This window comes from Staurois parvus, unplaced genomic scaffold (assembly GCF_062004578.1).
Source record: "Staurois parvus isolate SC_StPar_1 unplaced genomic scaffold, SC_StPar_1.0 ptg000186l, whole genome shotgun sequence".
NCBI classification, from domain to species: Eukaryota; Metazoa; Chordata; class Amphibia; order Anura; family Ranidae; genus Staurois; species Staurois parvus.
In genome coordinates this window covers 7,635,525-7,650,972 of record NW_028317982.1, presented here as the reverse complement: position 1 = coordinate 7,650,972, position 15,448 = coordinate 7,635,525, and the positions used below count along the sequence as shown (strand labels likewise).

Genomic DNA, 15,448 nt, shown 5'->3' with positions numbered 1-15,448 from the left:
GATAAATAAGGCTGTCATCACTTACATCAATCAATGCCAGGCTGTATATATTGATTTTTTTTTTTCCAGGGAAAGGTGCTTGATGTCATCTCATCCATTGATGCAGCACAAATGCTGATCAACAATAATGCATCTACAATCATAAAGCAGGTACAATTAGATTTATTTAGTCTAATCAGTAGGAGTGTGGTGATATCACTAGGTCTTGTGATCCAACCTTTCACTAAAGAGCTGTTCCACCATAAACTGACCTGAATGAATTGTTGGTGAACACATCACTCATTTCTGTTTGTCTAACTCTTAATCTTGCCAATATATTCATTATTTGCCATGTATTTGAACAGGCTAAGCTGTCTAGCAAAAGTGATAATTGCAGCTGTACTGACAGAGGCTTCCATGGGTCCATGGGTCAACTTTCACCCCTGGTTCACATATATCCGGCCGTGCGGGCCGCGTTTTGCGCTGGCACGAGAGCCCATTCATTTGAATGGACTCCCATGCCCCGTAGGGAAGAAGTCCCTGCACTTCTTCTGAAAACGCAGCCTGCACGGGAACCTTGGTTCCCAGTACGGTTGTGTTTTCCAATGTGGGCGGCGTGCCATCGGAACTTATGGCACCCGCCCACGGGTCCGCATTCCTCTGTGTGGGTGGTGGGGATGCACTGATTTTCGTGCGGATTCGCAGCGGCACCACCTGCACATATGTGAACCAAGCCTTAAGGATAAGTTCACCTTTTGACCAAAAATAATAAATGCACATTTTTTTGCAGGTAAAAAAATGTGCATTTATTATTTTTGTTGCTTGTAAAGCATTGCAACAGCGATCAGAAGATCACTGGTGCCATGCAGGTGTTCCGGGCAAGCAGATATACTGACAGGAACAATTACAGCGCCATGGTAATTCATGGAGAACTACAAGCCAACAGCCTCAATGGCTGTCATGACTTGTAGTTCATCAATTCACCGAACTCTGCGAATGAATGATGCAGCCGTGTGGGTGGAGCCTTACACAGCCGCGCTGTTTTTAAAAAGTGACAGCTTGGACAAGGAATTGCTCTCTGTCCTGCTGTCACAGGGATGGGGGAATGGGCAGGGGTGTATTTACCACAAGGCAAACAAGTCACTTGCCTAGGGAGGCATTTTTCAGGGGGCAGCACCTCTCCCCTGAAGAAGGGATGAAATAAGGGACACAAGCAACATGGGAATCTGGTGGGAACCATGAGAGACTGCGGGCTGCTTCATGGTGTATGTAGATCTTGACTCTCATTCCTGGGGATGTCCAAAGCTGTGATGATGAGTGTCTCTCTATTGCTGGGGGGGGGAGGTAAGTAGAAGGCTCCTGATTGGGGGGAGGGGTGTTGTTGGTCAATGTCAGGCTTTCTCCGCAGGAGGGGGAAGGGAGGGTTGTGTTGGTTGGTGTTTGTGGGGGCTGACAATTTTTGTGTTGCCTAGGGCAGCACAAAACCTAAATACACCACTGGGGATCAGGCTGCAACATTGGGAACATGTTACATGTTCCACCCTAAAAATGGGTGGAACTGTAATATGTTCCCAAAGGTGAAATGATCCTTTAAAGTGGAACTAAAGTTCACAATTCTTACCTCTCCTTCAATGATTGGCAAGCATCTTTTACCCAGCTTCTAGGCCATGAGATGCAGCAGTCTTCATTGGTCAGTGTGGGGTGGTTTCATTCTTGCACATGTCCAGATGTTCAGTCACCATGGCACACAGGATCTGTACCAAAATTTAAACTGAGCTGTGCAGCTCAATGTACATTCTAAAGAAGATTGCCAGCAGACATGTAGGATTATTTTATCACAGAAGAGACATTGTATGGCTCTTTTTAGCCAACCAGTTCGCAGTTTTTAGAAGGGAGACTTTAGATCTACTATAACCACTTGCGGACCGCTCACCCATAATGTGCTGCGGACAGATGGCCCATGCAAGTAAAGCGACATACTGGCACGTCGCTGCCTTCTTCCAGGTTTAGAGGGTGCGCCCACTCCCCCACTTCACCCCCTGCCGACACTCGTTATGATTGTACACAGTAGGAAGCTTTCAGCAAGTCCCAGCCAATAATTCATAGTCTGGACCTGCTGATCAGTTGTGTACAATCACAGCCCACAGCCCTGTGTTGACTTTCAATACAGGGCTCTGCACAGAGGGATCGATCTCACTGTTTCTCATCCCTGCAAAGTAGAGATAAGAAACAAAGAGATATCTTAGTGACAGCAGCACATTATTATTATTATTATACAGTATTTATTTAGTGCCAAAGGGTTTGCTCAGCGCTGTACAATAGCAAGGGAGACAGAACATGAGACGAGACAGTAACAATACTATACATGCGGGGTTCGAGGGCCCTGGTCTTTAGAGCTTACAATCTAGGAGGGAGTGGATAGTGGTACAGGAGGAAGTGGCTGTAGGGGATGGAGTGGTGGGAGAAGTGGAGGAGATCCGTTGTTAGGTGAGGGTGGGTTAGGCTTCCCTGAAGAGATGGGTTTTCAGGGTGCACCTGAAGGGGAGGAGGGTAGGTGACAGTCTGATGGATAGGGGTAGGGAGTTCCAAAGGATGGGAGAAGTCCTGGAGAAGTCCTACAATCAGGTGTGGGAGGAGGAGACAAGGGAGCTAGAGAGTAGGAGGTCCTGTGAGAAGCGAAGGGCGCGGGTAGGGTGGTATTTGGGTATCAGGTCGGTTAGGTAGTTTGGGGCGGCATTGTGAATGGCTTTGTAGGTCAGAGTTAGCAATTTGAATACATAATACACACATTACACACTGGTTGGCATACAGTCAACCCCCTTGATCGCCCTAGATGTTAACGTCTTCCCAGCCAGTGTCATTAGTACAAGGACAGTGTATAGTGTTATCACTGATCACTGTATTAATGTCACTGATGATGTTGGTAGCAGTTAGTCAGTTCCCCTGCATCGTCAGTGTCAGATTGGCCACCTCACTATCGCAGTCCCTTTATAATCGCTGATCACCACCGTTAGCAGTATATTAAAAATTCCAGAACATATACCATAGTTTGTAGATTCTAAACATTCATGCAAACCAATTAATAGACAATTGGGATTTTTTTCATCAAAGATATATAGCAGAATACATTTCGACCAAAATGTATGAAGAAATTTAATTAAAAAATTTTTTTTTTGAATATGTTTTTTTAGCAGAAAGTAAAAAAAATTTTTGTTTCAACATTTTTTTAGTTTATATTGCAAAAAATAAAAAACTGAGTGGTGATCAAATAACACCAAAAGAAGGCACTATTTGTGTGAAAAAATGATATATATTTTGTCTGGGTACAGCGTTGCATGGCCACGCAATTACCATTTATAGTGGTCATGAAGGGGGTAAAATCTTCCAGAGCTAAAGTGGATATTTCAAATGTTTTTTTTTTTTTTTTTAAAAAGAAAAAAAAATGTCTCTGTAACTGCTTAAAAAGTGTTATTTGGACATGGGATTTAATGTGTTTGTCTCTTACTTAAAGCAGAACAAAATCTTTAATACAAAAATTTGCAAGCAGAGATGTTCTTTTGGTAGAAGTCTCCCATGGCTTCCAATACTATTTCCATGCTGTCAACACCCAACATCTATCTCTCTACCTCTCTGCTCACTCCATTAGTCTCCTCTCCTTGCGCATTACTAATATACTAAGAGACATATCAGTATGGATGTCACACCACTTCCTTAAACTCAATGTTTTCCAACACTGAGCTCATTTACCCCCCCCCCATGCCCACTTTCCTGACTTCTCCATGAAGATCAATGGCACAACTATCAGAGCCTCTTCTCTCATGCCAGAGTGCTTGGTGTAATTTGGCACTCTTACCTCTCCTTTTGGCCCCATGTCCAATCACTGTCCAAATCATGCCACCCTAGCCTTCATAACAACTACAAAATATGCCCTTTCTTAACCAGTGTTACCACAAAACTAATTTACTCCTTTGTGATCTCTTGCCTCATGTATTGCAAATACCTCCTAGTTGGTCTACCTTTTCACAGGCTATCCCCTTTGCACTCTGTCATGAATGCTGCTGGTAGACTGATCCACCTTGCCAACCACTCAGTATGTGCCATCTCTCTCTGTCAGTCCCTCCATTGGCTTCTAATCACCCAACAAATAGAATTCAGAATGCTAATAACAACAACAACATAAAAATCTATTCATAGCTCTGGCCTGAGATACATCACCAACCCTAACTCAAAATATCTCTAGTTCTCTCATCACCTTCTCCCACTCTCACCTCCAGGACTTCTCAAAAGTATCTCCCATCCTCTGAAACTCCCTACCCCAATCTGTCCAACTATCACCTTACCTTTTGTATAACTTGCTCCTTACTTTTCGATTGTAAGCACTCATAAGCAGGGCCTTCTGAACCCGTGGTGGAAGGAAAGAAAATTGCATAATCTATGAGCTGCTTCAGAGTCCAATGTGAAGGATTCTGCATGATGACACTATGTAAAATCCTTCCATCTCACTTAAAATGGCCATAGAAGGGTAGTTTTTTAATTCGGCCATTCAACCAGCATGTTGGAGATTCCCCCATTTACTCAGATGGAGGAATGCCCCTCGCCAGGACATTGTCTTCTGACAGCAGGACTCATGCTGACATTCAGCATGTCTCTTTGACAGAAGTCGATCAAACGATCAACTTCTGTCAAGCAGGGGAGGCCATACACTGGTTGAAATTCTTCCAGTCCCTGCTAAACTGGCCAAATTGCGACCAGTATATGGCCTGCTTTATGCTGAGCAAGCCAAGGCCATGGGTAGGGCACTATAATCTTTATTGCCTGATGTAGTAAAACCTTAAAGCCTTGTACACATGATCAGAAAATTGTACGAAACATACTGCTTTTGAAGCAATCGATTATTAGTGCACAGGTTTCAACAGCCAATCACGACAGATCATCCAAAATTATCTGAAGGGACAAACACCAAAATTTTTTTGTACGATTTCAAATCGTTCGAGTTTCATTTAATCAGTGCAGTTTTAGTCTGAAAATACAATACACATACAATACATTACATCACTTCCAAAATTCTATGGTGTCGTATGAGAATTTTGATAAGTTGGGTAACCTCTTTTTCATTTTCGATACAGAGACTAGCATGCAAGAAAAGGAGGATCATTCATCCAATATTCTTTGGCCAAACACTTTGCAATCTGCCTGAATGATCTTCTTTAGCTCTACTAACCCCTCTCTGGTAGGAGAGTCTACCTGTTGAGATTTAAAGCCTGGTACACAATAGCAGTTATTTTTTATCCAACAGTCTGATGTAAGTACAGCGATCTACCCCACTGAGCTATTGTATTCTGACAGGGATGGCTCCCTGCCAGAGCATACTGGTCCGTGCTCTCACCCATCAGCTGAGAATGCTGATTGGATGCCGATTGGCATACTTTTTTTCGGTTATGTCCCTTTGTCGAGCCGAATGTCGGACGGTTTTTAATAAACTGGCATATGCCGCCTGACATTCGCCCTGTGTGTACTAGGCTTTAATCAAGTGGATTGTTTAGGTAAGCAACAACTACAGAGCTTTGATACACAGAGATTACTTATGCAAGGTATATGGACAGCTTACTGATAGTGCCTAACATACAATCATTTTATCTAGACATAAATAGGTTATTATCACTGCTTTATTTCAAAATTTCCTTTTTTTTCTCCTAGGAATCTAAGAAATTTATGGATACAGTCATCGGCTATTTTGTGCATTATGTGCAGTGGGTGAAAGATTCTGTAAGTAATTGTCATTCTTGGATGTTGATATGAATACTTTATAGTTAAATTGCAATGTGCTGTATGTATTTTATGTTAATGGAGAAAACAGACATAAAGCAGAACCCCATCCTATCTATTTAGCACGACTGCAAAACCAGTCCTTTCACTGAGTGCTTTTCCTTACCTCTCCAGACACCATATATATTGTTCACACGGATATTGGTTCATTATTGATAAAAGGGTGGGTAGCCTAGAGAGTTGCGCTGCACTATTATTATGATGAATAACCTGACTATTGATTACTGTGTTGTCCACCAGAGTGAAGGGCCAATTGTGTTTAAAAAGTAGAACACTTGAAGGCATAATTGGTTGCTTATACTATTGTATTTTAAGGGCCTTTCACACTGCTCTGTAGAAAAATTGCGGTATAAACACATATCCTGTGTTTCAGATGCCTTTCCAGTGCATTTCTGTTGTATTTTTTGGTTGCTTGCACCTCTAAAAAATGGACGTGACTCAAAAATACTCCAAAAATACAAAACGCTTGGGGAGCTGTGTTTTTGGTGCGGTTTCTAAAACCTCACCAAAAGATGCAGCATGCAGGACTTTTCAAAACGCACTGTACCTGCAGCGCAATGGTGTAAAGAGTCCCATAGGAAACATTATATTTTGCAAGGTAAAAATGAAGGAAATACATAGTGTGAAAGGGCCCTTAAACATATATAAAGGTTGATCAATTCAAAATCGATCACCCATTAGCTTCTTAAAGAGGTCTACTATCCATGGCTGAATGAATACATTTTTGACATATAAAACCAGTTTTTAAAATAGATGTAACCTTATTAAAATCAGTTCTTCAGTCAATTAACTTGCCAGCTGAGATGACAGCAGTCTGCTCCAGGCAGGAGAAAACAGTTCCTTAATCTGTTTTCCCAAAGTGATAACACTACAATATTGTAACTTCACAAAATGTATGCAGCACCTGTAAATTGATATATATTGGTTCCTTGCTAGCTGTCCTATATATATATATATATATATATATATATATATATATATATATATACACAGGTGAAACTCGAAAAAATTAGAATATCGTGCAAAAGTTAATTTATTTCAGTAATGCAACTTAAAAGGTGAAACTAATATATGAGAGACTCATTACATGCAAAGCAAGATAGTTCAAGCCGTGATTTGTCATAATTGTGATGATTATGGCTTACAGCTCATGAAAACCCCAAATCCACAATCTCAGAAAATTAGAATATTACATCAATAAACAAGGTTTGTACATAGAACAATATCGGACCTCTGAAAAGTATAAACATGCATATGTACTCAGTACTTGGTTTGGGCCCCTTTTTGCAGCAATTACTGCCTCAATGTGGTGTGGCATGGAAGCTATCAGCCTGTGGCATCGCTGAGGTGTTATGGAAGACCAGGATGCTTCAATAGCGGCCTTCAGTTCTTCTGCTTTGTTCAGTCTCATGTCTCTCATCTTTGTCTTGGCAATGCCCCATAGATTCTCTATGGGGTTCAGTTCAGGCAAGTTTGCTGGCCAATCAAGCACAGTAATCCCACAGTCATTGAACCAGGTTTTGGTGCTTTTGGCAGTGTGGGCAAGTGCCAAGTCCTGCTGGAAAATGAAGTCAGCATCCCCATTAAGCTCCTCTGTGGAAGGAAGCATGAAGTGCTCCAAAATCTCCTGGTAGACGGCTGCATTGACCCTGGACTTAATGAAGCACAGTGGACCAACACCAGCAGATGACATGGCTCCCCAAATCAACACAGACTGTGGAAACTTCACACTGGACTTCAAGCATCTTGCAGTGTGTGCCTCTCCATTCTTCCTCCATACTCTGTGTCCTTGGTTTCCAAATGAGATGCAAAAGTTGCTCTTATCAGAAAAGAGGACTTTGGACCACTGAGCAACAGACCAGGTTTGTTTTTATTTAGCCCAGGTAAGGCGCTTCTGATGTTGTTTGTTGTTCAGGAGCGGCTTGGCAAGAGGAATACGACATTTGAATCCCATGTCCAGGATCCATCTGTGTGTGGTGGCTCTTGATGCACTGACTCCAGCCTCAGTCCACTCCTTGTGAAAGTCCCCAACACTTTTGAATGGCCTTTTCCTGACAATCCTCTCCAGGCTGCGGTCATACCTGCTGCTTGTGCACCGTTTTCTTCTACACTTTTCCCTTCCACATAACTTTCTATTAATGTGCTTTGATACAGCACTTTGGGAACATCCAACTTCTTTTGCAATTACCTTTTGAGGCTTTCCCTCCTTATGGAGGGTGTCAATGATGGTTTTCTGCACAACTGTCAGGTCAGCAGTCTTTCCCATGATTGTGATTCCTAGTGAACCAGACTGAGAGACCATTTAAAGGCTCAGGAATCCTTTGCAGGTGTTATGGCTTAATTAGCTGATTAGAGTGGGACACTTTGAGCCAAGAATATTGCACCTTTTCACAATATTCTAATTTTCTGAGATTGTGGATTTGGGGTTTTCATGAGCTGTAAGCCGTAATCATCACAATTTTGACAAATCACGGCTTGAACTATCTTGCTTTGCATGTAATGAGTCTATCTCATATATTAGTTTCACCTTTTAAGTTGCATTACTAAAATAAATGAACTTTTGCACGATAATTCTAATTTTTCGAGTTTCACCTGTATATAATTTGTTTTTTCCATTAGCACAGATTATATCTAATATTGTAACTTTGTGGTAAGTCACCAAGGTAAGAGGCTGCAGCCAGGAGCTGATCTGTGTTAGATATTGGCATTTCAGAAAAGGAAATAAAGGCATTATTGGCATTTCAGAAAAGGAAATAAAGGCATTATTGGCATTTCAGAAAAGGAAATAAAGGCATTATAACTAGGGTTTACTGTGTTTACTATGAGAGGTAATACATACCTATCAATTTTACACTCACAAATAACTTACTATGTTTGCAGTTAAAGCAGAACTAAACTTACAACTTTTTTTATTTTATCCTTCCACTGGCCCTCTTGCAAAAAAGCTAATATTTTTTTCTTGGTGCCAACATGGCAGCATACATGTGGTAGTATGCTGCCATGGATTGGCACCAGGAAAGGAAAAACGGGTGGCGGTGATGAGGGATCAAAGCATGCAGCTCCAGTTGTACTCTTCTGTGCTGTGTCTGTCACAGACACAGCATAGAACATAGAGCAGATCAGTCTTAATTAACAAAGGGATTTGCATCCCTTTTGTCAAATAGGAGCATCATCTGCTCAGTCTTTTTTATATAAAAAGAGTAGTGCAACCATTATGCTTGTACCACTCTTTGTTGAATCTCCCCAGACAGCAGTAAGCCTGATGGAGGCTCTATCACCCAGGGTACCTGGGCCATCTGTTGTTTATGTATTTTCCTGCATATTGGTAAGTGGCAGTAAAACAATATGACTTTTTTGGTCAGTCCTTAGGCCAGCTTTGCATCCAGAATTGATAAAAGCAACGATGCCACCTAATATTCATGAACTAGTTATTACATACTGCATACAGCTGTGTTGGCTATTTTTACATAAACCATGGCTGCTATGTAATAGGTGTGAGGGATTAGCCCAGTAGCGGGTTGTGCTTTACCTCCTGGATGAGTCAGAGCATGGTGAAAGAGGCTCAGCACGACAGCAGGATCTTGGTGAAGAAAGTTGTGTTTTATTTACAAGACTGAACACACGGTGCATATATTCAAAACTGCAAAAAAAATACAAACAGAAAATAAATCCTTGCTACACTGGGCGTCTAACTGCAAATACAGGTTCCTATCTACATGTCTGGGTACAGCCTACGCTGCTCAGGCAGAGGGTGTTCACACAGAGCGTCTCCCAGTCCGAGATCGCACAGATTTACTCTCAACACAGTATTGTTTGGTTGCTCCCCAGTCTGTCCTGCACGGCAAACTGGTTCCAAGTTGGAGCCTCCTCCCTAAGCAGCCTGGGAGTTTTATAGAGCCCAGAGCCCTTAACCTGCTACAGCTCATTAAATCATCAGTGAGCCAAACAGGTTCACTACACAGCACAAAAGGAGAAACAGTCAGTGTAGAGCTTGAATCTGGGACAAATATACCTCCCATCCTGGACACATCCTTTAGTTCTTCCTGGCTTCCTGTCACATAGGGCATAAGGACCAATAAGGCAGTATTGACTAGACAAATGATGGTAGGGTGAGTCTAAAGGCAGCCCTCATTTTCGGTTTCTTTCAGTCTGATACTCCATAACCTTTCAGGGGTATACTTGTTTTTTCCGTAAAGATTAGCAGCAGGAAAACTTGATTACTATTTATGTTATATTTGGACCAGCAATAAGTCAAAACTGCTGCTCTGCGAGTGCCTTTTGCAGTTACAGACCTCATTTATTAGGACAAAGGTACAAAGCTTTGGGCTCCTAGTGTTTAATTTATGTTATTAGGTTATATTTCAGAAACCTTTATTTGTGTGTGTATATATATATATATATATATATATATATATATATATATATATATATATATATATATATATACACAGTGGGTATAGAAAAGAATCACCCCCCTTTTAAAATAATCACATTTTGTTGCTTTGCAGCCTGAAATGAAGACACACTGTTTTTATCCAGCTGTATTTACTCAGTGCAACCTATAACAACCAAGTGAAAGATATCACACCAATATGCCAGAAAAAAAATAAATAAATAGAAACGGAATCCCTGAGTTGGAAAAAGGATCACCCCCTCCTAAAAATGACAACGAAGAGTGGACAAATATTGCAAAGTCTGGATGTGCAAAGTTAGTGGAAACATATCCCAACAGAGTAAAAGTTATAATTAAAGAAAAAGTTGGTTCAACAAAATACTGACACAAGGGGGTGATTCTTTTCCAACTTAGTGATTCTGTTTTTAAATTTTGAATTATTTTTTTCTGACATGTTGGTGCTAGAACTTTCACTCGGATGTTGTAAGTTGCACTGAGTAAATACAGCTGGAAAAAACAAAAACTGTGTCTGTCTTCATTCATGTGTATACTTTTGATGTGAGAGTTAATTTCTGTCCCTGATGTCTAATTCTATTCTTTGTTTCCCATAACACATCATTCATCCAGACTTACTACAATTTTGTTGAACATGAAAATTAAAGACTAGTGGCATGCAATACAGTGAACAGTGTGTAGGATACGCATTATACAAATACTTTGATTACAAGGCTTGTGTTACTATTTCAAGTTTGATATTCACTGTCATTATCCAATCCAGTCATCCTAATCTGTTTGATCTATTTCTTTTCAGATAGCCTTGGATGTTGCTGGATGTAAACCTATAGCAAACGCTGTAGACACTGCTGTGGATGTATTTTTATGCAGCTACATTATCGATTCAGTGGTATGTTATTTTTTTCATAAAAAGTATTAATGTCCTCAGTATTGGCACATTTTGCTCTATGCTCTCTCTCACACTCTTTCTTTCTCTCTCTTTCTCATTCTTTCAATCTGTCTGTCTCCTTTTCTTTCTGTCTGTTTCTCTCTCAATTTCTTTCTCTCTTCTTCTGTATGTGTGTGTGTGTGTGTGTATATATATATATATATATATATATATATATATATATGGGTAGGTAGATGGTACTTCCTCCATGCTTCCCCTCCTTGTTGACGCCAAGTCTTGGTCACATAGGAAGCCTACCCATGAGGTGGGATCCTCTAGGCTATGCTGGGCACCTGTAACTCTCCTTACAAATGGAGTACCTTTGCTCGTGCCGATTCCATCAATGTCCAGGGACAAGGCTGAGACCACCGTCAGGGAATACTCGACCTTGAAGTGGCCCACTGACATTAGAGATGGCCGTGCACCATGTACACTTACAGAAAAACTGTCCTTCAATTTGGAACCCCACCATGCACCTAGCTCAGGCTCTGCATGTGCACTTGACTTAACTCTCTACCTCTCTAGCATAGGGATCTTTGCGGTGCAAGTCTGCTCCCGTTGTTACAGGAGGTGGACTGCTGACAGAGGGAGTGCCAACAACATCTCCCTCGCTGCTAGAGGCTATTCAGCCTGACACAGGTACATGCGTAATGACAGGTGGCTTGACTGACTGTTGACTTCCATTATCCTTAGTAACCATGTGCTGTCTTCATACCTAATGTGCTACTGACCCAAGTGGGAGACTATGACTAGTGCTGGTTACTTGCAATACACTCCTTTAATGACTTCAGACGAGTCAAAAGGTAAAGCTTCAATGCTTTACTTAGAAAAGATGTCAAAAACATTACAGAGTCCAACAGGATTGTGTGCTGCCCTGGCATACTTGTACAGGCAGAGTCACACTGTGACAGATGTCATTGCATGGCAGTTTCCAATAGCTGGTGTCTTCAGTGGGGAACCTTGGGTTTCAGCAACTCCCCTACATGGCAGCAGGCTTCAAGGATGTTAGCAAGACGTAGTGTCACTCCACTCTCTCTTTGCACACCCCCAGGGCTCTTGGCTCCGAACCACTATTCACTTTATATAGTGCAAGGAGCAGTGGGTCGGACCCCAGAAAACCCGCCAAAGAAAAAACCCTCACCCTCCAGTCCGGGGCAGCACCTAACTAATTAAAAATTGTACCCTGCTTACATTCATATATATATCATATAGTATAGTTATATCTGAATGTATTTACAATTAGCTACAACTTTGTATTTGATATATTCTAATAATATGTCCGCTAACTACATCTTGTAAAACTTATTATAATATCAAAGTACTTGTAAAGACAGAACTGTGATATCTCTCTTATGTATGAGTTATGGTATATTTGGAGAGCACCAATATCACTGCTGTGAACTTTGGTGACCAAACCCTGTTTCAGGTCACCAAATAATCAAAATCAGCATGAGAATCGATAAAGAATGCGTTTGGAATGGTGCTGCGGGGAAATGAATTTCCATTACAAGTTTGATAATTTAGTCAAAAATATAGCCACAGGTACACATTGAAGGCAAATCTTTTTTCTCTAGTTTTGGAAAGAGTGGGAAAGGTTTAGAAACTCTTTCTGCTTTTTTGTTGAAGCTTGATTCGCAGCTAAGGAGATTTTCACTCACTTCCTATTCTAGTTAAAGCTGCCACACAGGGTCTAAATAGGACAGGAAGTGAGGAGAAATTTCCCTAGTGAAAGTTACTTTTTACTCTTTCCCATCTTGCTAAAAAAAAGTGTTTTCATTGCTGTTAGCTACTCCATTGGAGAGATTTCCCCGTAACGTCTTGTCCCAGACTGGAACTGAATAGGGGTTCAGGTCCTTCTTTACTCTATTAAAAACGAATAAAGCAGACATTTTGGCTGGAGATGGACTTAATGTTGTGATTGGCGCATAATAAAATCTTATCAAAATATGTTCTGTGTATTACCTTAAAGAGGAATGTCACCTGGGTATGAGAAAATTAAAAGTCAGCAGCTACAGTTACTGTAGCTTTGACTTTTAAGAAACACATACAGTTGCAAGAAAAAGTATGTGAACCCCTTGGGATTACGTGGAGTTTTGCATGAATTGGGCATAAAATGTGCTCTGAACGTCATCTAAGTCACAATAGAAGAACACAGTCTGCTGAACATAATACTACACAAACATTAGATGTTGCCATGGTTTAATTGCACATAACATGTAAACATTCACAGTGCAGGGAGGAAAAAGTATGTGAGGCCCTAGCTTAATGACTTCTCCCAGAGCTAATTGGAGCCAGGAGTGAGCCAACCTTGACTCCAATCAGTGTGATGATATTGGATGTGTTGCTGACAGCTGTCCTGCCCGTAAAAAACACACACCTGTTTTGGGTTTACTGGTTTCAAGAAGCACTGTCTGATGTGAACCATGCCTCGCAGAAAAGAGCTCTCAGAAGACCTACGATCAAGAATTGTTGACTTGCATGAAGCTGGAAAGGGTTACAAAAGTATCTCCAAAAGCCTTGATGTTCATGTGTCCACGGTAAAACAGACTGTCTACAAATGGAGAAAGTTTAGCACTGTTGCTACTCTCCCTAGGCATGGTCGTCACTTTAAAAATGACTGCAAGGGCACAGCGCAGAATGCTGCATGAGGTAAAGACGAATCCCAGAGTGTCAGCTAAAGACCTACAGAAATCTCTGGCACATGCTAACATTTTTGTTGACACATCTACAATAAGGAAAACATTAAACAAGAATGGAGTACATGGGAGGACACCACGGAGGAAGCCATTGCTGTCCAAAAAGAATATTGCAGCACGTTTGAAGTTTGCAAAAGAGCACCTGGATGTTCCACAGCACTACTGGCAAAATATACTGTGGACAGATGAAACCAAGATTGTGTTGTTTGGGAAAAACACACAACACTATGTGTGGAGAAAAAAAGGCAAAGCACACCAACATCAAAACCTCATCCCCACTGTAAAACATGGCGGAGGGAGCATCATGGTTTGGGGCTGCTTTGCTGCCTCAGGGCCTGGACAGATTGTTGTCATTGATCGGGAAAATGAATTCAAGAGTTTATCAAGACATTTTGCAGGAAAACGTACGACCATCTGTCCGCCAACTGAAGCTCCGCAGAGGATGGGTGATGCAACAGGACAATGACCCAAAGCATACAAGTAATTCAACAAAACAATGGCTGCAACAGCACAGAATACGCTTTCTGGAGTGGCCCAGTCAGAGTCCTGACCTCAACCCAATTGAAATGCTGTGGCATGACCTTAAGAGAGCGATTCACACCAGACATCCCAAGAATATTGCTACACTGAAACAGTTTTGTGAAGAGGAGTGGTCCAAAATTACTCCAGATCGTTGTGCAGGTCTGATCTGCAACTACAGGAAATGTTTGGTTGAGGTTATTGCTGCCAAAGGAGGGTCAACCAGTTATTAAGTCCAAAGGTTCACATACTTTTTCCTCTCTGCACTGTGAATGTTTACATGTTATGTGCAATTAAACCATGGCAACATCTAATGTTTGTGTAGTATTATGTTCAGCAGACTGTGTTCTTCTATTGTTGTGACTTAGATGACGTTCAGAGCACATTTTATGCCCAATTCATGCAAAACTTCACGTAATCCCAAGGGGTTCACATACTTTTTCTTGCAACTGTACTTACCAGCCCATGCAGGCCTGCACTCTTCCATGCAGCCCATTCTTCACAGGGCTTCTCATGTTCTGCACCGCCATCTTGGCTGTCACTTCCTGATGGCTCACAGCTGGCCCCCTGCTGTGCACGTGTGAGACAGCAGACTGGTCTACCCTTTAATCAGGTCTTTAAATTGGCATTGCTTTAATGTAAAAACATTAGTCTCCCTTTTAAAATAATATATATTTTGTGTTTCTACAGAACTCATTTTGGTTTGGTTTGGGAGGATCAACTATATTCTTACTTCCTGCCATCATTTTTGCTGTTAAGTTAGCAAAGTTCTATCGCAGAATGGACACAGAAGATGTTTATGATGAGTAAGTACAAATACATAAGCATTTATGTAGCATTCATTAATATCTTGGTCTATACAGTCTATACATTTTCACAGTGTTCCTAAAGATAAGCAGTAAGGGAATATATTGAGATCACTTTGCTATCTTAGTGTTTATATGTGTCCTACTATGAGTTGTGCATGTGTAGGAGTTGGAAAACACAGATCAAGGAGCTGACCTCAATCTACAGGGAGCTAAAAACACACCTAAGAAATTAAAATTCACGCCACAAAAATCCACTTAACAGAAAACTGGCATTATTGAAAAG

At 41.2% G+C, this 15,448-nt stretch overlaps 1 protein-coding gene across 8 annotated transcripts in view; it reads left to right on the top strand.

Annotated features, from left to right (window-relative positions):
• Positions 1–15,448, top strand: part of PROM1 (prominin 1) — a 254,289-nt gene that overhangs the window by 211,436 nt on the left and 27,405 nt on the right. For all 8 annotated transcript variants that reach the window (XM_089677437.1, XM_089677434.1, XM_089677433.1 and 5 more), the window contains 4 exons: positions 70–150; positions 5,677–5,745; positions 11,010–11,102; positions 15,047–15,162. In XM_089677437.1, the coding sequence (XP_089533563.1) occupies positions 70–150; positions 5,677–5,745; positions 11,010–11,102; positions 15,047–15,162 (359 nt within the window). The remainder of the gene's footprint in view (positions 1–69; positions 151–5,676; positions 5,746–11,009; positions 11,103–15,046; positions 15,163–15,448) is intronic.